This window comes from Vanessa atalanta, chromosome 11 (genome assembly GCF_905147765.1).
Source record: "Vanessa atalanta chromosome 11, ilVanAtal1.2, whole genome shotgun sequence".
Classification (NCBI taxonomy): domain Eukaryota; kingdom Metazoa; phylum Arthropoda; class Insecta; order Lepidoptera; family Nymphalidae; genus Vanessa; species Vanessa atalanta.
The window spans coordinates 1,361,370-1,386,551 of record NC_061881.1 but is presented as its reverse complement, the minus strand read 5'-3'; the positions used below and the strand labels follow the sequence as shown (position 1 = coordinate 1,386,551).

The following is a 25,182-nucleotide window of genomic DNA, read 5'->3' as shown; positions in this document are numbered from 1 at the left end:
ATACAGTAACTATTTTTAATTCATATTTATATATATTTAAGCACTTAATGTTATTAATTCTTGTAATAAATTAACTAAAATAAAAAAAGAGTCTGAACAAAACTCATAATGTGAATCAAGTCGTGTGAGAAATTAGTCTCGATGAAACTTTAACTAATAATTTAGATACTACGCGGAAGTACCGTGATGTTATTGTAAGATTAACAATATTTATAGCTTTATAACTTTTATGGTTACACATAGAACGGTGTGTTACGGCAGTATTAAAAAAAACGGACAGGAGACACTTCCTAAATTAATCGTGGACTGTAAGCGGTAAGTTAATCTAATTAATTAATTTAAATAAGATTAGTATGATAATACAAAATGGTCGAAAAATCTATCTGAAACAATTTAATACAAGTCGATCTTTATCAGTTTTTCTATTCTATTTCGTTTTATAAATAGCTCGTGTCTATGAAGAACTTAAATAATAATGGGATGGCATAAGAGTTCAAATGTAGTTTTATGTATCTACTTGCTTTCAAAGTGCAAACACAGCCAAACTGAACTCTGCTTCTGTTATTTTCTAAACATCTTAATGACTTTTATTTTAATTGCTTAACTCGAACATCAACTAAAATGATTTAAAATCGATTTTGTTTATATATTCATTACTTCAAAGGCCTGTGTACATAATGTGTGTGTCCCACTCCTGGGTAAAGACTTCTCTTGTTAGGGAGAAGATCTGGACCTTTATTAAAGTATCATACACCATCAAGTAGACATTGGTGCTGTAAAGAAACCATTCCTTAAATCGCCAATACACTGCCAATCTTGAGAACTAAGATATGTCCCTTGTGCCTGTATGGCTCACTCGCCCTTCAAACCGGAACATAACAATACTATGTGCCTACCCAGGCGGACTTGCACGAAACCCTATCACCAAATTAATAACCAATGCCATTTTTGGTTAAGATTCATGTGTTGTCTATTATGTGCAGTAGAATTGCGGTATTCAAAACAGTCAACATTCAAAACTCATTAAGTATAACAAAGGCCGCATTTAGTTCAGCCTAATGGCCCATAGCTGTAAATTCACAACAAATACCAATTCTATGCGTTTTATAAATCTTTTATATCTGGCAAAGAATAACATACTATGTCTCCTATATGTTGATATATATAAGCTTAAGACGTATCAAGTGAATATTATAAACAGACGGTTATGTAGTTTTGACGCTTTGTGTGAATATATTTTATCAGTATTCTACCGGTGACATTCATCAGGTCATTGATGATTTTTTTTAATCATACATTGCTACTGTTGTGACATAGGTCGCATTTAAAAATCCTGTATTTACTTGAAAGCATAAAAACTATTTATTCTCTTTTATAGTACTAGTGTTATATTCTTTCTTTTTTATTTACAAAATCCAATAATCTAAATGAAAATTACTGTATATAAAACGTAAGTTTAAGGGCAAAAAATACATTAATTAAGAAAACACTGATTCTTATTAAATTGAGATTTAACTTTCGCAGGCGACCAAATCATAGATAAACGTTATAAAATGTAGAATTGCAATGACACACAAGCGTATATAATATATACGGTAAACATAAGGGATCGCACCATTGCAGTCACGGCATTTGATTCGGTCTCATCCCCAAGGTGCGTTAATAGAAAGGCGAAAAATATTAATAGTCTCTTATCACCTGACAATGTTTGCGAAGCAAACTGTTATTGTTATGTTTTTTAATGTCATTTTAAGGACCAAAACATTTATTTAAGGAAGAATTTGTATAATCTGCGAGTTAATATCAATTATTATTTGTATTATAATGTTATTGTTAATGTTTTACTCGTACGCCTCCATGTTTTAATTGCTAGCTCATAATTATAAAACTGCATCTCGATTTGAATCCAGGATAGGTTTAAATTTCGAGCCATTAAGAGTTTTATTTTATCGCGAGCATCTGATTTAAAGATATCAGTATAGTACGTTTGCGCTTCGTAGATACACCTTACCACGTGTAAAAGTCTGGCCTTTCCCAGAGTCGTGACGTCATCAAATATTTGTTCTCTGTATTATTACGAATACGCTAAACAAGTTTGAACATGAGAGAATATTCCCATTATCCTTAATGTAACTAATCATTATAGTTATCTTGACGTTTGGTATTTTATATTTTAGAATTGTCCGAGGTCTTGTCCGCGTTTATTTACCGTCCTGATTTCGTATTGATCCGCTACTTTTCTGTGAAGCTACGATTATATTTCTATGTCGATTCATTTAAGTTGGATAAATTCGCCATTTGTCAATTTAAACAGAAAAAGTTTCATCCAAATCGAACCATTAGTTTTTGCTTGATCGAACTAGCAGCCAATTTAAAGTGTTAAAATATATACGGTTACAATATTTTTTATTGGCGCTGGACTATATTTTTGTTTATTTTACTTCATATTTATTTATTTGTTTTCCTTAATTATAAACTATTTCAATCATGACTATCTATTTTGATATTTCACATTGGAACATTGCCGATATAATTTTTTAATTTTTTCTTCTTTAAAATATTTAAATTAAATTTAAATTTTGATTGCCAGTACGAAGTTATGTTGACAGGAGTGTCACCATAAGTCGAAGTCATACACGATACTACATACAACATTAAGTGAGGCGGATTGAATTAATTTTTCAAGAAAAATAGGTATTGACTAGTTGTAAAAATTATTAAAACCATAAATCATTAAAATTGTTTTTTTTTATTTTGACATTCGTTTTGTTTTTTTTTTTAATTCCAATTTATCAGATCATCAAAGGTATAAATTATACGTTTTCGATTTTTTTAGTAATAAGTATTACTTTAATTGTAATTTTGTAAGTTTTATTTAAAACCTTATTATATTAATAGAATTTCTAGATATTTTTACTGTACTATTTAAAAATACACAAATATAGAGATCATTATAATGGTAATGAGTAAACAACAAAAGCTGTATGCAAAATCTTCCGTGAATTCTACTGATAAGAATAGTTCGCTCTCGAGATGTTTGCGCTGTCTATTTGTGAGGAGATTTAATCATTGGGGGGTCGAGATAGGCGTATATTTACCTTATGATACGTTTATTTCTAGAATTCTAAAAGAATAACAAGGTATTTGTTGAAGTATTCACTAAAATTTGAATAATTACAAAATAATTGAACCTGAAATTAAATTATATAAGTAAATTTAATTAAAATTAAAATGACGTACCTATGTATGTTGTTATTTATTCAAATGAATGGGATACATTTACACATTTTACTTCACTCAAATTAATATAGACAAATTATTCACGAACAGTTTTTAATGATAGAAAATGCATCACTTTCTTAATTTATTTTTTAATTTTTTATGATATTGGTTGGCGGACGAACCAATGGGCCACCTGATGATGTAAGTGGTCACCATCGCCCATAGACAATGGCGGTATAAGAAATATTAAGCATTTCTTTCATCGCCAATGCGCCTCCAACCTTGGGAATTAAGATGTTATGTCCCTTGTGTCTGTAGTTACACTGGCTCACTCACCATTCAAACCGGAACACAACAAAACTGAGTACTGCTGTTTGGCGGTAGAATATCTGATGAGTGGGTGGTACCTTCCTAGGTGGGCTTGCACAAAGCCATTAAGTAAAAATATAATATTTTGCCCAGATAACACTTTAGATAGAATACGTAATTTCTTACCGAAGGTTACAGGTCTGAGCAAGCATAATTAAATTGTGAATCATCTCTTTCTCAGTGTCGAGAACAAACATCGGAAAACTTGCGTGTATGTTAGAAAATTCTGGTAGATGTATATTCGCCGATATTAGAAAAACGTCGTGTAACCATTACAAACCTTCACCTTAAGACTCCTTTTGAAAAAGATTAGGCCTCTACCTAGCAGCGTGACATTAGGAAGCGTTACGCACCTTGAGATAAAAATTTTTTTTTTTTTATTGTTTACTAGTTGCCGACCGCAGCTTAGCAAGCGTTTTAAGCGTTAGTCGTCAGGTGTTTGGTATAAGAAAAATCGATGTCTTGGGGTACAAGCTTGCTTCATTTTAAATTCTGTTCAGTCGTTTGGCTGCAATAAACTAACAGACAGACAGAAAGAAAGACAGTCAGATAGACAAAGTTACTTTCTCAATTATAATATTGTTGTAGATTTTGTAGACATCTGGGCCCTTTGATACCTTGCAATAGACACTGGCGCTGTTAGTATAGTTCATCCTTAACATCACCAATGCTACCAACCTTAGAAATTAAGACGTCATATCCCTTTTGCCTGTAGTTAGCTCACTTTCCCTTCTAACCAGAACACTATACACACTAAATATTGGATATACACATGAATGCAATATATACATGAATGTGATAATTGGGTGATACTTCTCAGGCAAGCTTTTACAAAGTGCTACCATCAAATGAGCTTCTGGTTTCAAAGTACATAATGCAAATACGACAAATAAATTAAAACACTTGAGAAACAAGGTTCGATGCACGGACAATAGTTATTAATATTGATACTAAATTGTAGCGTGGAAGCTTCGTATCGGTAGAAAATTGATATATTGTTGTTAATAAACAATCGTCGCGACGTTATTTTACGATTATATTATGTACGTTGTAAATATGAATCAATTAAAAAATTAACCTTAGATATAGAACACGTCGGAGTCATTATTCGTTGTTAAAATATTTGTAATGTTTATGAGATAAATGTTTTGTTTTGCTTTAAAGTAATTACTTCCAATAGATCAGAGTACAAGTATACTATGTAGCAGTTTTATTATTTACACTTTCTTGGACAGTAGACGTCTAAAGTCGTCATAACTATTATTATTAGTTATTGTGTCCATTGTATCGTCTCTGAAAGTGTTAGAAAGTGGCCTGTTCTACAGCCGGGTTTAGACTTTTTCGTTCGAGCCGCTGCTTCAAACGTAGGTTAAAATATCAAACTGGAAAAAATTCATCTGACCTTCTACGAACTGCACAGATTATGAATATGAATTAAACACAGAAAATCTGGAGCTGATTTCGAATCGAATCCGCAATATGCATTTTCATCCTGTTACTTATTTGTTGATTCAAGTCGTCAATTTAAGAAACATAAACATTACTCAGTTATTTTGTAATTAGTCAACCCTAAGTACTTTTTTGTTGTTCAATTATATAATTAAGGGATAAGATACTAAGTGCGTTGTGCTATCTTATTCAAAGGGGTTGATAAGAGAAGTCCAGGAACAGTTTATGAGCAGAATATTATTAGCTCTGGTCAGTATAAGTACTGTTTACTGTGATTGTGAAAAAAAAAACATTCGTGTAAGTAATAAAAATTAGGATTCGTGAGATATCGGCGACGTCTACTTTAATTTAGTTTTAGGTAAGAGTTTGTTTATTAATATATATATATAATGAGTTATTTAGTTAATATTATTTCAATTTTAAGGAAAATTGATTGGGTTTTCAGATAGTTCTCATTGAAAACATCTTATTCGAAATAAGAATAATATCTATACTTACAGGTACGATTGTATGATTTCTTATTTCAACATTTAATCCATAAGACAAAGATTACACAGAAATACATCATTTATAATTGAATTAAATATTTATTGATTGAATATATATTATGTAATATAGAATTGAGTGATACTATTAAATATATTTTTCTATTTAAAATAACAAATGCGAACGAACATCGGTATGAAAACTATTCCTGTGTACTTATAACAAAGTTCAACACAGTATTTATATAATGTTGTTTCGTGTAATTTATGTCTTATTGAAAGTGTATTATTTGAAATTAATTTCGTATCTAATAAAATCTACATGCAGGAAATTAAAGTCAATTTCTAAAGAATTTTATCTAGTCAATACAAATCGGTCCTATTCACGGTTGCTCAAAAAAGAAGCGTCATGTTTTCTGTGTAATGTATGTGTGTCAGTTTATTTATTCCATCATAACTTTTAAGAGTCTGAACAGATTTGAATGAATAAATGTATCCTTAAAAACCTTATATTGCCCCGAGTGAGACTGGATATAAAAAAAAAAAACCTTGTGGTTTCGTGTCTCGGAGTCGTGTCTTTTAATTACCTAAATCCAATTTCTTGTATTTATGTAAATTAGTTTTCGAATGATTTAGTAAATTTTAACTTTTTTGAATCCAAGATGTTACTCTCTTAAGCATCTCTTGGCATGGTGAGGGCGCCTAGTGCAGTTCATTCTCCCTGACAGTATTGGCCGTCTTCGCGTTTGGACTACACTACCAATTACTATCAGGGGGACTGATAAATATAAATTAAAAAAAAAAAACGTTGTTGGTTTTACGTAATCATCTGAAAACCAACAGCAGTTTTCAGGCTAAAATTGTACATTCATGCTCCGTTGCCTGTAAAGGTTATCAGCTAGAAATTACTTCAGGAGACGGACTTGAAATGTCAGAATGTGTCTTTAACACCCATAACAACAAGTGTTGACCATACACTCATACACACTCACGTGTGTAGTATCTGTTTGTATATGGTTGGCTGTAGTATACAGCCAACTATATACAAATAATAATAATAATATTATGTTATTAACATAATATACTTACAAACTGATTGATTTCACAAAATATACTCAAATAATATATATTTTAATGATGGTAAGTGTTCACCACCGCTCATAGAAATTGACACTGTAAGTGCTTATTGCACCCTAGGGAAGTTGGGTGGTACATTTTATATGTGGTGGTATAAACATGCAGGTTTTCGCACGATGTGTTCACCACCGAGAATGAGATAAATTATAGACTAAAATTAAGCACTTGAAATTTTAGCGGTGCTTATCTGGGTTTAAACCCACAATCGTAGGTTAAGATGCACGCGTTCTAACCACTGAAAAATCTCGGAATCGGTGATCTAGTATTTTTTTTTGATAAAATTTTGTAAATAAACTTCTTTAAAATACACATACATCGACTATATTAATTGTTACACACACATCTAAAAGTCATATATAAGTATAAGTAAAAATTGAATTATTTTTGAATTATGGCGGTTTAGGTTCATACCTTGATCAAAAAACAGTAGAAAAATAACTAAGCTGAACCTGAGTATTTACTGGGAAATGAAGGAACTTCATTCATTATAGTAGTAGATTATAAAATTCTGTTTCATATGTTGAACATACATTTATTATGTAATATGTATTCTATTACAAAATTGACATTACAGTAACGATTTCAACCTATAACAGAAAAAGTATATTGATACAAAACCACAACAACTGATTGATTTGCAAAAATCATTTTATTTGCTTACTTATTCTGTAAATAAAGTGCGGTTCTTTTTCGAATACGATGTAATGTAATGGTAAACGTTCACAAGATACATTACGATGAAGACATCAGTTTTGTAGTGTTTAATTTGTATAGTCGTCTTCCAATATCAACATGGACGGTAAATATGTTATTATTATTACTAATTTATATACGTAATTCCTGAATTAAATTGTGTAGATGTTGTATTAACATGAATGCAATGAAGAAGTCGATCGCAAAAATGATGAAAAGAAATGTGAGGTTGGACACAATCGTTTTGATATTTGAATGGTGAAATAATGTCAGTATTAGAATGACTTATCGACGTAAAGATGGAATGAAACTCGAGTCTACGTTGTTAAGTGTTAATCTGTAATTTCTATGCCGAATGCCAGTAAACAATATAGTTATCGGTTTACTAAACAATTCATATGTCACTTTTGTTTTTTTTTGTTTACAGTTATAGTGAATGAGAAAAAATGAACAAAATCCGAATCGTCTGATTCTCTACATAAATCTATGATGATTAATAATGCGTTTAAATTATTATTATTATTAATTAATCTTTATGAATAAATGAGTGTACGCTTCTGGAATAATAGAATTTGTAGACAGTAATACTCACTAAATTATTATCGAGAGTAATAATTATTTTCTACGAACTGATTACGAGCTCCCGGATTTAATAATTTGTATTTGTAATTCATCTTAGGCTGAGTCGAATGAAAATCTATTTAATGTAACTATATGTATAATATCTTGAGATTTTCTAGTTATTTATTATAAATAAATAGTCTAAGATGAAGGTGAGAAATATAGGAGGAGTATGTCCTTTTCTGTGCGTTCCGATTTCCCCTGACCACGTGTATGGTAAATTACATGATTATCAATTTAAAACCAAACAAAAAACTTAGGTACATTTGAATTTATAATGTTAGTTATGTCGTATCATATTAACAAGCGGAATTATATATAAAACTATAAAAAAACTCGATTATTATTTTTAAATACACTTAAGATTTACCGAAAAAGTAACAATATTGAAAGTTATATACAATCATGTATTATAATGGACATATCTTTACAGGAAAATGAAAAGCGAGAAAAAATCACTGTCTTTGCACAAAGATATTATACACAGCTTAAATGTAGACATGGAAGTTGACTTGGAGAGAGCGTTAGACCTTTGTGGTAAGCCTGTTTTAATATCTGAAAGCAAAAAATCTGAATAATGTAGAAGACTAAGTAATAATATATTATGAATTTAAAACTGAATGATGTATCTATAAATTCTAAGTGTACTGTATGTTTACTTACTCTTTAAGAGCTTAGGCGTAGGAACAATGGCTTGTGTAAAAATAAATGGTGTAGTTAAAATTTAACGAGTAATAAAACGAGGGGATTTATATGAGCATTAATACCACCTGTTACAATTTAAAGAGCAAATTTTAGTTTCTTTTCAATTACTATAATTTTTCTACAGGCGCTGGAAGATATCAAGTATTTCATTGTGCTCTTATGGTAGCAATTCTTGGTGCAGCTATACTGGAAATGGTTGGATGCTCTTTTATCCTACCAGCTGCAGCTTGTGACCTTGACTTGTCGAATAGCATGCGAGGGATTATGACGTCAATTCCAAATATAGGTAATAACTGAAATTAGTTTATAAACTTTAACCTTTTCTCTAAAATGATTCAGTAAAAAAGCATTGATATATAAAATATTTATATGAATATGATTATAAATACATATATTTTATTTTGTTATATTATAAATCAGAACTTTTAAAACAATCCAGGTGTTATAATAACCGCACCATTTTGGGGCCGAGCTGCTGACACCTTTGGGAGGAAACCAGTTCTGTTGTTCTCTACTGCTATATCCGGGATAATTGGTTTAATTGCTGCGTTCATGCCGAGCCTACTCAGTTTTGCTTTATGCAAGTTCCTCGGTTCGCTTTTGTAAGTCGAAAGTTTTGTATAGCTTACTAGAATCACCCATGAAAAACAAAAATCATCCATTTTTTTTTTCATTCATCCATCCATCCATCAAAAGTATTTTTCTGCTATAAGTTCCTTATATACCATATTGTAACTTCTTATATACCATATTGATTGTAACTACTTTAATATTTTTTTATATTTTTACAGCTATAAAAAGAGTTTATGTTGAGTTTTTGCTATGAAAACATACTTTAAGTCGTTTACAATATTTTTATTTGAATTGTATTTTTATATTGAATCGAAAATAATTATAATTTTGACCTTTTTAGTCTATCCTGTCCGTCGTCACTTGGATTCGCGTACGTTGGAGAGTTAATGCCAAAAAAACGACGAGATCTCGCTGTCCTAATATGTAACGCTTCTCTTATGCTTGTTGCATCGTTATGTCCTAGTGAGTATTTCTTTTTTACTTTAAGTAGCTTGTAATTAATTATAAATAGTTTAAGGTAAACGTCATGTATTCGTTTGAATACATTCCGCCATATTCTTTGTATCCATAAATCCTTCTTGGGGCAAGGTATCCGTTTCTATAATAAAATTCCGCAGATATTTTTAACTTTGCCGATTCATAAATGCAAAATTAAGATAATATCAACTAAAAAAAAACGTTATTAAAAAAACATATTATTCGATACAGAATTATATAGATAATAGAAAGGCTTGGAGCTATTACTTGTTGACTTGTTGTATTTTAACATGTTGAAAAAGAGTAACTACTGATTTTCTTGCCGATTCCTCTCGGTAGAATCTACATTCCGAAACGGTGGTAGCTTCATTTATACAGTATAGTTTGTAAAATGACGATTCAATAGTGCTTGTAAAAGCCTACTTGAATAAAGTATATTTAAATTTTGATTTTTTAATTGTTATACTATATACGAGTAGCCCGTTCTGTTCGTCCAGTTTGAATACGAATTTTATTTACTTTCCGATCACAGCGCTACATAGCGAGATCAGTTTAAGCCGTTCAGGAACCCACCTCAATATATTTTTTTTTATTGAAATAGATCCGTTTAGAACGAGTTCAATTAAATATACACGTAAAGAAGGTTTTTATTATTGAAATAATAAAATATCCAATATATAAATGTAGATTAATGTATTGGATATTTAATTTTAAGTCGTTTAAGTTAATCATACAATAAGTTAGAAAATAATAAAATGAAGATCCTATGAGATGAGTTGAGTAATGTTTTTAATTGTCATATGAATTTATATCCGGTGAAATTATTAAATATAACTATATCGTTTACAGTTTTCGCTTGGGGCGTTCTCTCTTACGATTGGTGGAACAGTCCCCTAAAGCTGCGTCCATGGAGAGTTCTGACTGCGACGTACGTCGCGCCCTTAATCCTTGCGGCGCTGTGGCTCACGCAGGCCAAAGAAAGCCCCAAGTTTCTTATGACAAGAGGCAAGGATAAGAAGGCATTAGACGTCTTGCAGCACATTTATGCCTCTAACAGTGGTCAGCCAAAGGATAATTATTGTGTATGTATTAAAATAAACAATTAATTAATTATATTCGTATTATATAATGTTTGTTGTTAGCAGGATGCAGGTGGCGTACATACCTATATAATAATTATTATACCACATTTACTATAGTCTTTATAAATCGAATTAATAAAATATTACGAGGATGACTTCTTTTTTATACCGTATAAAATAATTCGCAATATTAATACATCAAATTTTATTTATATACTGGCAATACATTTAAATCATATGGTATTAAAAATAAGTATTTTTTTTTAATTTATTAAATGTAATTTCCTGTTAAAGTATTAAAAATATTTATTTAAAATATAACAATAATAGATATTTATTCTTTAGGTCACATCTCTGAAGTTCTCAGCAGAGGATAGCGAGAAATCCTGTAGTCATGGTAACTGCGAGCTCGGTGAGGGCATTATGAAGAACTCCGCATTCGCACTGCTACGGCCACCTCATGTCAAATGGTTAGCCTTGACAGGCTTCCTAATGTTTGGGTTATTTTCGTTGTGAGTAATATATTAACTGTAACGATAAAAATATCAAACATACACTGGTTGGTAAGGTTTAAGCTAGCCCGTCTGTGTAGGCATCACTAATTAATCGTATAATTCTATCGCAATAACAGCAATACTTTGTATTGTTGGGTTATGGTTTAAGGGTGAGTGAGCCAGTGTAGGCACATGCGAGATAATATCTTAGTTCCCCAGGTTGAAAGTGACGATATATGGACTGGTTAAGATTATTTATCGTGCTAATTGCCTATATCTTTGGGCGGTAATGACCACCTATTTTGTTTAAAAAAATACATAAATATATAATCATTGTAATTAATTACTTTTGTTAGTAATCTATTTAATTGTTTAGGAGTATTAACTGCGGATTTTATTTCTTCAATTCGATTGCAACTTTCATAATTCATGTTAAATATATGTTTATTTTTTCTTATCTCGGTGCATTATCTGTTTTATTTGTGAATCAATTTTTATAATTATTATTGTCTTACATTCAGTTTGGTTCAAAGTTAATTCCATCTCCATTTCCATATCTCTTATATTAATAATGAAGCCGAGCTTAGCCGTTGTCCCAGAGATTATGGGACGATAGCTGCACATAAATAATCATTATGTCTCAGTTAGAAGAGCTCCGGCCGTAGGTGTGCAGAAAATTAAAGAGGACTATTGATTGCAAAAGTCCTCTTTAATGTTCGATTAGAGGTTAGAGAGCTTTTTAGAGTTCAGATATAGAAGAAAAAAAATGAAAAACGTAAACAAGATTAAAGTAAATTGTTATCGACAAACTCCAATTCTAAATGAACTAATGTATACTATTTGCCATTACAATTTTCATTTAAATAAGATTTTATAATGTATCTACATTATAAAATCATTCATCTGAATGATTTGCAGTTTACAATTAAATCAAAATAAAACCTGTTATAGGTTTCGAAAATTCTAAAAAATCTCTTGAATAAACTCGAAGTTTCGCGGGCGAACCACTAGTCGTTATTGAAGTTGTTATTTAGGGTCGACTATTATGTTGTTTGAGAAATGGATTTTTATGACACTTTGATAGACAATTTAAGATAATTACGAACTTGTTCATCACCAATGCGGGCCTCATTGTCAATTTTTGTAAAGTCGCATTTAAATATCAAACTCCTCTTAAAACGTTCTCCAGAAGTAAACAACTTATTCGTTACACCTAAATGTTAAGAATTCAAATGTTATCTTTGACTTACAATAACAAATGAATCATCGAAAGCATTTCAATTTGAAATTTAATTATTTTTTACGTTCAATGACCGTTTTTCATAATACATTTCAGATTAAACGGATTGTTTTTGTTCGCTCCGGATACAATAAACAAAATGATGACGCATTCCTCCAACGAACCGGTCACGATATGCACGCTGATGAACCAACCAGAAAATTTGGTAATTCTATACTAATTCATTGTTTATGCTTTGTTTAGTCAAAAAAAAAATTGAATTTCGAAATGAATTTTGTCAACAGATCTACTTTTATACGATTACTCTGATTTTAGAGTATTATGAAGATATTTGTGGAAAGTCAAAAAGGTTATGTCGACTCAATGTTCCGAGTACATATTTTTTTATATATATATATATATTTTTAATTAAAGTAATTCCGTGGGTTGTCTGTCTGAACTCTTTTAAACATAGGATTGTGAGAGGGATGGAATAGAAAGTGCTGTTTGAGCACACAAGTGTGTGCAGTATAATATAACCCGCACAATTAGCAAAGTTTTGAACCTGGTTGCATGCCATAGTATGCATAGCATGCCATTTAACTATTTTTGAAAAAGTATACTTCTATACTAATATAATAAATACGAAAGTGTTACGAGTAACTGTCTGTTACTCGTTCACGACCAAACCACTGAATCTTTTTTTTTTTAATTTGGTATGAAGCAAACTGCGAACCCGAAGAGGTCTAGGTTACTTTATTATGCCTAAAACGTTTCGACCATCCAGTACAACGCGAGTGAAGCAGCGGACCATAACAAGAATTTTATAATATTGCAAATAAAAATGTCACACTCCTCTTTCTTAAAACCTCTTTTTAACACTCCCAAAAAAGTTTCACGCATAAATAAAAATTAAATTAAATTATTGTTATGTGGAAACACCGCTGGTGACGGGATAGCTGGTTCATTTTCGCACAGAACCATCAAGCAATTCAATGTTGCTAGCATTCTTGCTTCCATTCCGCTCGGTTATGTTGACAGTACCTATTTTTAATTAGTATTCGAAAATACTTATGGTGTTCTCTATGTAAATAATTCATATCTTAATAAAACCGATATATTTATAAAATAACTATTTCACTTTCAGACATCATCAGATGAGTGTGTAGATGAGATATCATTTGCAACGTTCGAGGTCACCGTTGTGACGTCACTGATTTATGGCACACTCGTGATGCTGATCAGCCTCAGCCCTCTCGCAAAGAGAACATCCCTGATTGGCATGTTCGTTCTTGCCAGTGCCACTTGTCTCGTATCTGCTATGACAACTAACAGGTGATTATGAATTGCTATTATATCCATTCTCAAACAGGCTAATTCGAGTGTTACTAAGATCTAGCACGATGTACCAGGAGATCATAGACGTGCAATGGTCGACTAGCAACGCGGCGTGAGTTTCCTTGTACGACCACGGATAAGGCAATAGTCTACAACTAACTAAACGCAATAATTATCCAAAGAGCATTTCTAATAAATGTATTCTCACGATGCTCAAAAGACCTATTCTGTAACAACAAACTCGAAACAACGCAGAACATAATGGTTTAGTATTAAAACGTGTTACGCTAAATTATAATTAAAAATTATAATTTTGATAACATTTAATATATGCATCAAAATAGCGCATTATCGTTTATCGGCTTTCTATATTTAACTCGTGAGATACGAAGTGAGTTGTTACAGAAGCTGATTTGAGTTCTTATGGTAGGAACTTTTTGTGTCCGTCTATATAGTTATATAGACGAGCTGGTACATATGTATATATAGTGTTGCCAAATGAAAATTACTTTGTATTGCTGTGCCGCTACACATAACATGAATGAGCCAGTGTAATTTCAGGTAGAAAATACATAATTACATTAGCATTTCCTGCGCTTTTAAACATTTACAGTGTAGAGAATGGTTCATATTTATTTCAGTGTTAATTAATATATATGGGCAATAGAATCAAGGTGATCATAGTCATCGTTGCGATTTTATACTAAAAAATGTATTTCAAATATTTTGAATGTATGAAATAAAATATTTTATCTGTCTCTACAGCAATGAATTTTTTTTTTTTTCATTTTTTTGTAATGACAATATAATCCTGACTATACCTCAGTCGTGCTCACTTCTAATAAAAGGGAATCATAGAATTATTAAAAAAAATAATAATGCTTACGTCAGTATTGTCTACAAAATTAATAAATGTATCTTTTTAGGATAATCGCCGGAATTTCAATGTCAGCTCTGCAAATAACCGCACTCGGAATCGGTCCATTAACGGCTTACTCCGTTCAGCTCTTCCCTACCAGCTTAAGGTAACTTAAATTTATACCCATACCTTACACAATTAAACTAATTTGGGTGAAATATTAATATTTTACAACATATACTTGATACAAATTAGCTGTTGTGTGCTGCTAGTTTTAACACTGATAAAAATGAGTTTATCAAATCAATAGACGATTAATCAAAGTCCATATGATTAATCAGAGAATTAAACAAATAAAAATGTCAAAGAAATCCTTAGGTATCAAATGCCAAACCCAAACGTCCTACACTAGTCATTTCACTAAAGAAAATATAGCAAAAATATTGGAATAAAATTAACTTGCTAGATTAAGATCATGTAATGCCGCAAAATCGCTTTCAAAATAAGGATTACAGAACCTTAATAACACTACACATGATATATTTATTATTCTCATGTGTAACGATGTTATCTCAGTCGTAATATTCAGCAAATATTTAATTTACGTAGTTAACTGGGAAAGCCCGAATATTTTACACAGTGAAGGTAAACACGGTAGGTGTGACGTTGTTTTTAATTATAAAACACCACCACGCGACGTTTAATGTAAGTATAAATAGTTTATTTCATGTTATTTAAAATTGAAGACTAAACGCCAGAGTATTAAAATTTTTAAACAAAATGATGACAATTTTTTATAAGATAAGTGGATTGGAAAATAGCCACCTAATAGTAAATGGTTTCCACCGGCCCATAGAAATGGGTGGTGGTGGAAGTGGTAAAAAAATTGCCGCCCACCTCCCATCTTGGGAACCAAGAAAATACGCCTCCGCCAAGTAAAAATCAACGGTAATTTTTTTCGAATCATCTTAGCCAGCTAGTTTAGCTGAATATTTATAATTTATAAGAAAATATGGTTTGTAAAATTAAATTACTTCATCATCAAATTAAGAAAAAAATAGCAATCGGTGTATAAAAAGCAAATGTGACAGAAAAATTATAGTAATTTCACATAAACAAAAAACAAAATAAAACATCGTTATTACAAAAAAAAATGAAAAGTAATAGCTTGAAATTATCATACTGTAGGGCTAAGACCTCAGCTTCTTTTTAGGAGGAAATTTAAAAACCAAAACCAAGTAAGGTACTGGTACTTGTGTCAGCTGGCTCATAAATTTGGAATTTATTTGTCCACTCTGCTCCAGTGCGGGATGGTGGCACACTCATAAATATATATGCAGGTTTCCTCACGATGTTTCCCTACACTGAGCACGAGATGAATTATAAACACAAATTAACCACACGAAAATTCAACAGTACTCAATTGTGCGCGTGTTCTAAGTACCATATAGAATTAATATGGAATAAATTTTGCACTTGAAATGACCATGTTAATATTTTCTTTAAATATTATTCAATAAAACCGAGAACAGTTGTTTACGTACGTAGATTAAAGTAGTTAACATGATTTATAACATGCTATTATGATTGTAAAGATACACATCTCGGGAAAGACCGGGTTATATATTGTTATTTGTATATTTTAAAGTAGTCTACAACAACAATACAAGCATTTGAATATAATTAACACAATTTATGTTTGTATTGAAGTTTCGCGGAAATACATTTTCGGTAACGTTAAAGTCAATTTCGCAATAGGCCATGTGGCATCGTGGCTCTCTGCTGCTGATTTTTTTTTTCTGTAACTTTTACGCATGTGTAAAAGGCTTAATAATTCAGCTGAGTATCAACTGGGTTGGATGAAAATAAAATCGTTTTAAGTCGATACATACCTGTACAACGTGTTTTCTGTACATTATGAAAAATTAAAAGTCTTGGAAATATTTTTAATGTTTTTATTCGTATACATTACATGCATCAAAGAGGCTCTGTTCTTAGGACCCCTGTATCTTAGGACGTAGTAATATCGGCCACTGATCTAGTTTCATTTTTTCCTTTACATATTATTTTTAATAAAAATGTACATAAATACGTAATTATAACAATATAAATATATCGGAGTCAAAAACTTGATTCAATTTAGAAGCGTTACACCGTTCACTCATTGGTTATCAAAAAAGTAACTCACATCTGAGAAGAATCATTATTGTTCGTTGACTTGCGCATTCAACGAAGATTTTATCGCAAATAGTTTTTTTTTATGTTACTGATAAATTAAATCTCAGTTTTACTTTAACTAAATAACAAAAGGAAAAAATTCCGTTGTTTATTGTTCATGGGTGGAAAATGTCGAGTTATCTTATCGTACTAAAGAGTTTTATTTAATGTTTTTTCCCAGTTTCACGCAAAATCTACTAATCTTTGAATTTGCTTTGGAACTTTCACTTTATGATAGCTTGTAATTTCAAAGTCAGCTACATACATAACTTCATAAACTGATTACTTCAACGTAATGAAAGATCGATCTAGTAAATGTTTAGGCTTACACTTGATTGTAATAATGACGAGTATGCCCTTTAGATGTGTGTATCCTACACAGGATACAGAGGCTAATCATAACAAGGGTGATTGCAAACACAAGTGTCCTCTATATTCCTTGACTCTTATGATGTGATGGGACGGCACAACCGGAATGACTTACGATTATAATCCGAGGCGTGGTTTACCGTCCAATTTCCAAGTTCAGAATGCTATTGTTAGTACTTATTCTGTCGACCCAGTATTTGAACTCAAGGCTTCAGAATCTGTTGCCTTATAAGCTCGTTACTAGACTGACGAGGTGGTTAAGACCATAAGAGTACTTACTCATGTTAGGAGATGTATGTTGTTCTTTAAAATTTTTTTATGGTGATCACCAAATATGTTGTTTTTTTGTGTGTATCTTATTTTATGGTAGATAATTGACTATTCTTAATGGACACCATTAGTATTCTTTTTTACAAGAACTTTTGAATCGTCATTTAACAAGCTATATGAGTATAAGTTAACACCGGTTCGGAGTGCAGATTCTACCGCGAAGAACCGGCAAGAAGCTCAGTAGTTACTCTTTTTAAACATTTAAAAATACAAAGTCATGTTAGTTAAATACAATATTTATATGTAACACATCCTGCCTGGGGGTCAACAAATATTAGCTCCACGCTTTTTATAATCTATATAATCTTGTATTGAATAATATGCCTTCTTTACCAATGTATTTTTTTACGAATGATTTGAATTTATGAATCGGCAAAGTTCATTATGTTCCCTGTCTTTAACAGTAGATACTAACGGTAAAAATATGTATATGACAATTTCCGATGATCGATATAAATTAATATTGCCATTTACACTTTCCAATTACAACACAAGACAAAACTTATGGAGAGGCGAGAACAGACTACATTGGCTGTGTTCAAATCTGACGTTTTCTAAAAATATCTTGATTTCGTTACCAGGGCAACAGCAGTCGGAGCAGTTATGATGTTTGGACGAATGGGATCCGTAATTGGCGCCAATGTTACTGGAATCTTCTTCGCTGGAGCATGCACAATTATATTCTATGTCTTCTCTGCTCTTCTCTTCCGTAAGTAATAAATAATAATTTAAAATTCAAAATATAAAAGGGAAATCAATAAGAATATTTCGTATCTTACTTGTAAACTGGGAAAAATCAACATACGGCGATACATAAATTTTACATGTACAAATAAAAAAAATGAAAAGATAACCTTACCGGAGAAATCCACAATCAGAATATACCAATTATGAAATTAGTTCAAGTTCAATTATTAATCTAGGTTAGAATAATCAGATCCTGATTAAGGCCTTTGACCTCGAAATATAATAAATCTCCTCTAATAAATTAATACAATAATTACAATAACACTGTAATTATTTCCAGGAAGAAAAAAAAATCGCATTAAAATTGAAATTATAATATTTATTAATTAATTAAGCCTAATGAATATTGTTTCCAGTATTGTTCACTCATTGATTTAGAAAATATTTATTCTGTCGATGTAATGATGTAACAAATTTGACCCCGTAGTAAGATTTTCATTATTCGATATTTTTTTTATTAGGTCGGTCGATTTTCTTTCTCAAATGACGAGTTTGAAATTTGACACAACTAAAGTTTATATATAGGAGCGCAGATAACTAATATATTTGTACAATATGCATTATAATACAATAACACACATATAAATATATATATGTATATATATATATATATATATATATATAGAAGGCACAGATTATTTCGTCAATGTCACGTGCGATAGAGAAGGCACGACGGACATTGATCGAGGTACTACCCCTGTTAGATTTAAATTTAATACCATTTTGCGAAATTTATATCCAATTTAAAAATAAAATACTGGTAGAAAATTACATTATTCCTATTGCAATAGGGGTATTATATAAATATATTATATAATATATTATATTTATATCATATCATTTTCTTTATTAATAAATTGCACCCGTTTGAGGTGTGTGTTGAGTGAATATTTAGCTATGAGTATTTGAGTTCAATAGATGTGATATACAAACAGAATGAAACAGGGACAAGATGTAATTAAGTATATTGATTTTGTTTATTAGGCTTGAACGAAGTCCTACCTAATGAGCCGAGATGGCTCAGTGATTAGAAAGCGTGCATCTTAACCGATGATTGCAGGTTCAAACCCAGGCAAGCGCCACTGAATTTTCATGTGCTTATTTTGTGTTTTTAATTTATCTCGTGTTCAGCGGTGAAGGAAAACATAGTAAGGAAACCTGCATGTGTTTAATTCCAACGAATTTCTGCTACATGTGAATTAACCAACCCGCATTGGAGCAGCGTGGTTGAATATGCTCCTAACCTTCTCCTAAGGGAAAAGGGAGAGGAGGCCTTAGGCCAGCAGTGGCAAATTTACAGGCTGTTACTATTATACTAATAAACCCCTATCACCAAGTTAATATACCGCTTAACACATCTCCATGAGAATTAGTATACAGATATAAAGGCAGGACGTTTACAGAGATTTGATAGTTATTCATACAACACAACATTTTCATCTAATTCGTACGTGCCTCTTTATGATTTAATCTAGCTATATTATTATTTAATTATAATATTTCGTTTATTTTCAGTTTGCGCCGGCCTCAGTTTCCTTCTACCCAAAGACAAACCAGCGAGCAACGAGCAGTGACGTGTCTGGAATAAAACCTTTTTTAAATATAACTGATGACTGCCTGTTATCGTTAGGAGTATTAAAAAAAAAATAGGAATGTGTAACACACGGTGGGAAAGAAGATGCTTTTGTCACACTATATTCTGTATTAATTTATATAACATGTTTACGAATAATTAAACGACGAGAAATAAAATTGTTATTAAAAAGTGTGAATTAAAAAGGAAAGGTTACATAATGTTATACAAAACCATCCCTAATAGAAAGTGACGCTTGGTTGCCTTTAACGCTTTTTCTTTACGTGCCGGCTTCGGTCAGTTCACTCTACTGTTTGAGCCGCGTAAGAGAACTTTGTTCTAAAATACAGAAGGAAACTCTTATTTTTAAATTATAATTTCCACCACACCAAAGCTACGAGTTATTTCTCTTTATGTGTTTTATTGCGTGTTATTTATTCAAATGTAATTATTATTAATTGGTCTAATACATTGTACGAAAAATTACAGAATAATGTTGTATTAAAATGATATCAATATACTTTTTATATATAACCAAATATTGTCCTGTAGTTAATAATTTGTTATGCGAATAAATTAAATTATGGAGACAAATAGATTAATTTATACATAGCTTTAAATAACATTGTATATAGAATTTAGATCTTAAGATTTTATGTTTTATAAAAATAAAATGTGCACAACCATTACGCGTTTGTATTAACATTGAAAAAAATGTTGATAAGTTTTTATTGGTTGGGGCCATTCATTTTCGTACGTGATACGTACGAAAATTAAGGGGGGGGGGGGGGAATTTAGGTCGACCATGTCTTATGTTTTCTTAATGGGGGTTCGTTCGGATAGGTATAAAACGATATTTCTATTTCCATGGCAACGGGTGGACCTAAAAATAAAGATTATTAGTACCTTTATAATAACGAATAAAAATTTCCAAAAAAATGATTCTTTGAAACAAACATTAAAATAAACTAAACGTGTATTCATTTTTTCCATTAGATTATTACGTAATAAATATTAAACATTGCGGCCTGTTCTTATTTTTTCTTATAATAGAAATATATATAAAGAATATAATGAATATATTAATATATGTATAATATATTTTATAGAAAATAGTCTTACGTAATAAATGAATGGCTCCTTATCGCGGAACGACTATTGATTTGAAACAACGAAATTGATAGTAATCGAAATAATTTATATTTAAATACAATCAATATCTAAATATAATTACGTTAATAAAGTAAATATAACTAGTTGTCGCCCGCAGTTTCGCTCGCGTTTTAGGGCTTGGACGTCAGCTGTTAGGCATTAACAGTACTAGTAATTCGGTTCAATGGTTTCCGTGAAAGAGTAATAGACGTACAGACGACTTTCATATTTAAAATATTAGTATAGATTTATTACTTTCCGTCGTATCTTAAGTCGTAACTCAAGAAGTCCATTGTGTACGAGCAGTGTCGTGAAGAAGAAGTTGACTAGAGCAATTGACAAGTATTGGTTGTCTGACAGCGAGCTTGTGTACACTTCTGTGCTAATCATTTCAAGGGACAATTTGATTTAGAATCCTTACATTAATTGAGGGTCTACATACGGTATCCATTTCCAACTTGACATAAATCTCATACTCATACTCACAATGGATTTTATCTTTTACTTAGTGAAAGTGCATTGTGCAAGCTCGACTCACATGTTCTACCTCCAAACAGCTATACTTTTTATAGTATTGTTGCGTTCCAGTTTGTAGGGTGTGTGCACCAGTGTAGCCAGGCTCAAAGAACATAACATCTTATTTTCCAAAGGTTCGTCACACTTGAGTGTTTTAAAGTATGTTTTAATATTTATATACTTATAGTGGCAATATTTTTCACCCATTGTTTAGAATATTGTGGTCACTCTTTTGACTCATATGCTGACTCTAATCTCTGACATTGCATGTTGTTGGTGCTGCCTTGCTGGTACCATTACCATACTATTTCCATGGTCACAAAATAGCAATATGCCAAATAATATTACAAAAAAGAAAGCGTTATATACCTATTTAAGAAATGTCAACCTCTATTACACCCCTAAGGATAAGAATATGCAGAAACGCTTAAATACGTATCTATTTATTTTTATTCAGTATTCCAAAAATAGTTTCATGTCATTCAACTTGTCATTTCAACTTAAAAAATTACGAAGCTTTCAACCCCTATTTCACCTCCTTAGGGGTAGAATTTCCAAAATTCCTTCCTTAGTGGGTGTCTACTCAATTAAACGATCCTACTTAGCAAATTTTAAGGCCCTAACTTTAATAATTTACGCTCGGCGATGATGAATCAGTCAGTATTAACTTCGGACTCTGAGTAAATTGAAAAGCTTAGATCTTTCCACTGAACAGTATTCAAAATCAGTCAAAAAAATCAAAATCAAAATGTACTTCATTGGAGGGGGCTTTTACAAGTACTTTTGAATTGTCATTTTAAAGAACTATGTTAAAAATAAAGCTACCACCAGTTTATGGTAAGAAAAGTTACTCTTTTCGAACATTTGATACACAATCAATAAATACATCTATATCTATATAAACAAATCATATTTATATTCCATGATAGGACATGTTAAAAATAAATGCAGAATCTAAATATAGCAGAACGTAATTCGAATTGATTTCGGAACAACAACTTTGTGTTACAAATTTATCGTTATTTATCATGTTTGTTTAATCTATCAAAATAATCAATATGAAAGTGAATATACTTATTATTAATAAATATACTGGATAGTATGACCATTGAACCACCTTCAGACAATTTGCGGGCAGATAGTTGGTAATCAAGCAAAGAAAATACATCTTATCCGCTGCAATCTACCTAGCTTCCAGATATCTACAGTCATAAATGTTAAGTAAGTCACTGAGTAACAAACGAAAATATATTTTGTTATTTACATCTTTTAAAGATACCTATTCTATTTACAAAATGTTATAGTTTTTTAATATTTTTTATTAGACACGTAATAACTTTTATTCCGTTATTTTGTGTCCCTCCGTGGGTGTTTCATCAGGAAACTCCACGGAAAATCAAAGACACGATTTTTGGGCTTTTCGACTACAGTTTTGAGGATTACTCAAAACACATAAAAAACACGTAACATTTATAAAATAAGTTAACACAAAAAGACTAAGAAACCTTGACCGTGCCGATCGATCTTCTTCATGTTTTCTTCATGGCACGTGACATCGGCGAATCTTCGTCCAGTTGGTATATACAAAAAAGAACAATACAATTAAAAAAATTGAAAAATTGAATAATTGATAAAAAATTTACTAATAAAAAAGACTTATTAAGAAGAATAATTATAGCCTCAGTATGAATTTATGTTGTGGTTCAGGATTATCACCAAAATCCTCATGACTCGACAGCCATTAAATGGAAATGTTAATGTGTGTTGGCGTAAATACGTTCGCGTGGTTGTCTGTGTGAGGGATTATCTGTCAAAGTGACATTGGTAAAAAATAAAGTCAAATGTATGTCATATCTCCGCTTTTATACTATCCATATATAATATTTCCGTAGTACCGAATTTATGTTATGAAGCCAGTTCTCTGTAACATTTTAATCTAAAATGTGCATTTAATCACAGTTTCGTATTTAGGTTTAGGGAGTAAATATGGGAATCCATTTGCCTTATTTAGATATTTGTAAGAATGCACCTTGGTAACAGAACAGACTCAAACATACTATCTCCTTGCGTCGCTGATTGCTTTATTTGGCTGGTTCATATTTCAACAGCAAATTTTGTTTATAAAATAAAAAGCTAGCCTAATTTCCCATTGTTTTTTTATTGGATCTTGGTTAAGAAAGGCAGACAGCAAATCACAAGCAAAAAACAACGTCTCGCGAGTTATCGACACGAGTTTGCTAACGCAACCGTAACTGTGCGGACCGCACGTGTTTCAATTCTAAGAGGTCGAACCTTTAATAATTAAAGGATTTCACAATAAATATTTATATAGGGTCGTTAGGTATATATCAAATTAATAAAAAGTATTATAATCATCTATGTCTAAATCTCATTGTGTTTGATTACTTATAAACTTAATAGTGATTTTAAAACAGGGGTAATTATTTAAACATTGTTGACTTCTTCTTTCAAATTTCAAATCGGTGATGACAGATAGAGATAAATCTGTGTTTATAATTCATCTCGTGCTCGGCGGTGAAGGAAAACATCGTGAGGAAACCTGCATGTGTCTAATTTCAACGAAATTCTGGCACATTTGTATTCCACCAACCCGCATTGGAGCAGCGTGGTGGAATATGCTCCAAACCTTCTCCTCGAAGGGAGAGGAGGCCTTAGCCCAGCAGTGGGAAATTTTAGAGGCTCCTAATGTAATCTTATCTGAATTAAGTACGCCTTCCCAAATCATCAATCTTTATTTATTTATTAAATGAAAATGATCTTTACACAAACGTAATTACTTTTAATGACATATTACCAAATATATTCGTCAAATTAACGCGTACATTAACTTGGTAGCAAAATAAATAGTCACATAATTAAAGACTTTATTGTTATCTATTTATTTGTTTTTAACTAACTTAAAAAGTGAAGTTATTTACATTTGATTTAAAGGATTGATTTTTAAATAAAAAAAATTTGACAAAATTGAAAAATAATAACCAAGTATTTACTTTGTTCAGGTAGTATTCAGAACAGTTTATTCTTATTCGAATGTTTACACATCCAAACTTATGTCCTCATTCTCTATAGCACCACTAAAATCATCGAACGATTCATAACTATCTATTGACGACTCATTTAAAAGTATCCTTCATTAAATTATTTTTAAGACCCATCGTGACATTTTACTTGGGCCTAAATATTCTTGATTGGATTAAAATCTGACCGTGACTGACTAACCATGCTCCGCTATTATTTGATCGATTGAGTATTTAATATGTTCGGTTTCGGGAGATTGAATGCAAAGGGTATATTTTAGATAAAAAGTCAGGATTGCGCGTTGGGTTCTAGAGAGCTTGAATTTATAGCGTCGAATGGCGCGATAAGGAGTTATTTCTATTGGTTGTGTAAATCGATATTAATCGGTTTAATTGAATTTGCCGATGCTACATTTAAATTGTGTCTTACTATAAGTTTGTAGATTAAAGATTACTGAGAAAGCTTATCGCGACGACCTGTCAATCTATGATGGACTCACAACTCCCGCGGTTTCTT

The 25,182-nt window shown here is 31.3% G+C and overlaps 1 protein-coding gene across 2 annotated transcripts; it reads left to right on the top strand.

Moving 5' to 3' along the window:
- Positions 1 to 4,832: 4,832 nt before the first annotated feature.
- Positions 4,833 to 20,021, top strand: LOC125067376 (putative transporter svop-1). 2 transcript variants are annotated; one of them, XM_047675936.1, is made up of 12 exons: positions 4,833 to 5,398; positions 8,410 to 8,513; positions 8,806 to 8,967; positions 9,121 to 9,283; positions 9,595 to 9,716; positions 10,581 to 10,813; positions 11,159 to 11,325; positions 12,644 to 12,752; positions 13,674 to 13,861; positions 14,791 to 14,889; positions 18,221 to 18,348; positions 19,902 to 20,021. In XM_047675936.1, the coding sequence occupies exons 2-12, from the start codon at positions 8,414 to 8,416 to the stop codon at positions 19,958 to 19,960; spliced, it is 1,530 nt and encodes a 509-aa protein (XP_047531892.1). In that variant the 5' UTR covers positions 4,833 to 5,398; positions 8,410 to 8,413; the 3' UTR covers positions 19,961 to 20,021. The 2 variants fall into 2 exon arrangements, with proteins under 2 accessions (XP_047531892.1, XP_047531893.1); XM_047675937.1 differs by having other exon boundaries at positions 4,834 to 5,398; positions 8,863 to 8,967.
- Positions 20,022 to 25,182: the final 5,161 nt, after the last annotated feature.

Bases quoted from the DNA above. Each gene is read 5' to 3' on its own strand.
- LOC125067376 (XM_047675936.1), top strand. From the start codon at position 8,414: ATGAAAAGCGAGAAAAAATCACTGTCTTTGCACAAAGATATTATACAC. The intron at 10,814-11,158 runs GTATGTATTAAA...TTTATTCTTTAG, and splicing joins AGCCAAAGGATAATTATTGT to GTCACATCTCTGAAGTTCTC. The intron at 14,890-18,220 runs GTAACTTAAATT...TTTCGTTACCAG, and splicing joins CTCTTCCCTACCAGCTTAAG to GGCAACAGCAGTCGGAGCAG.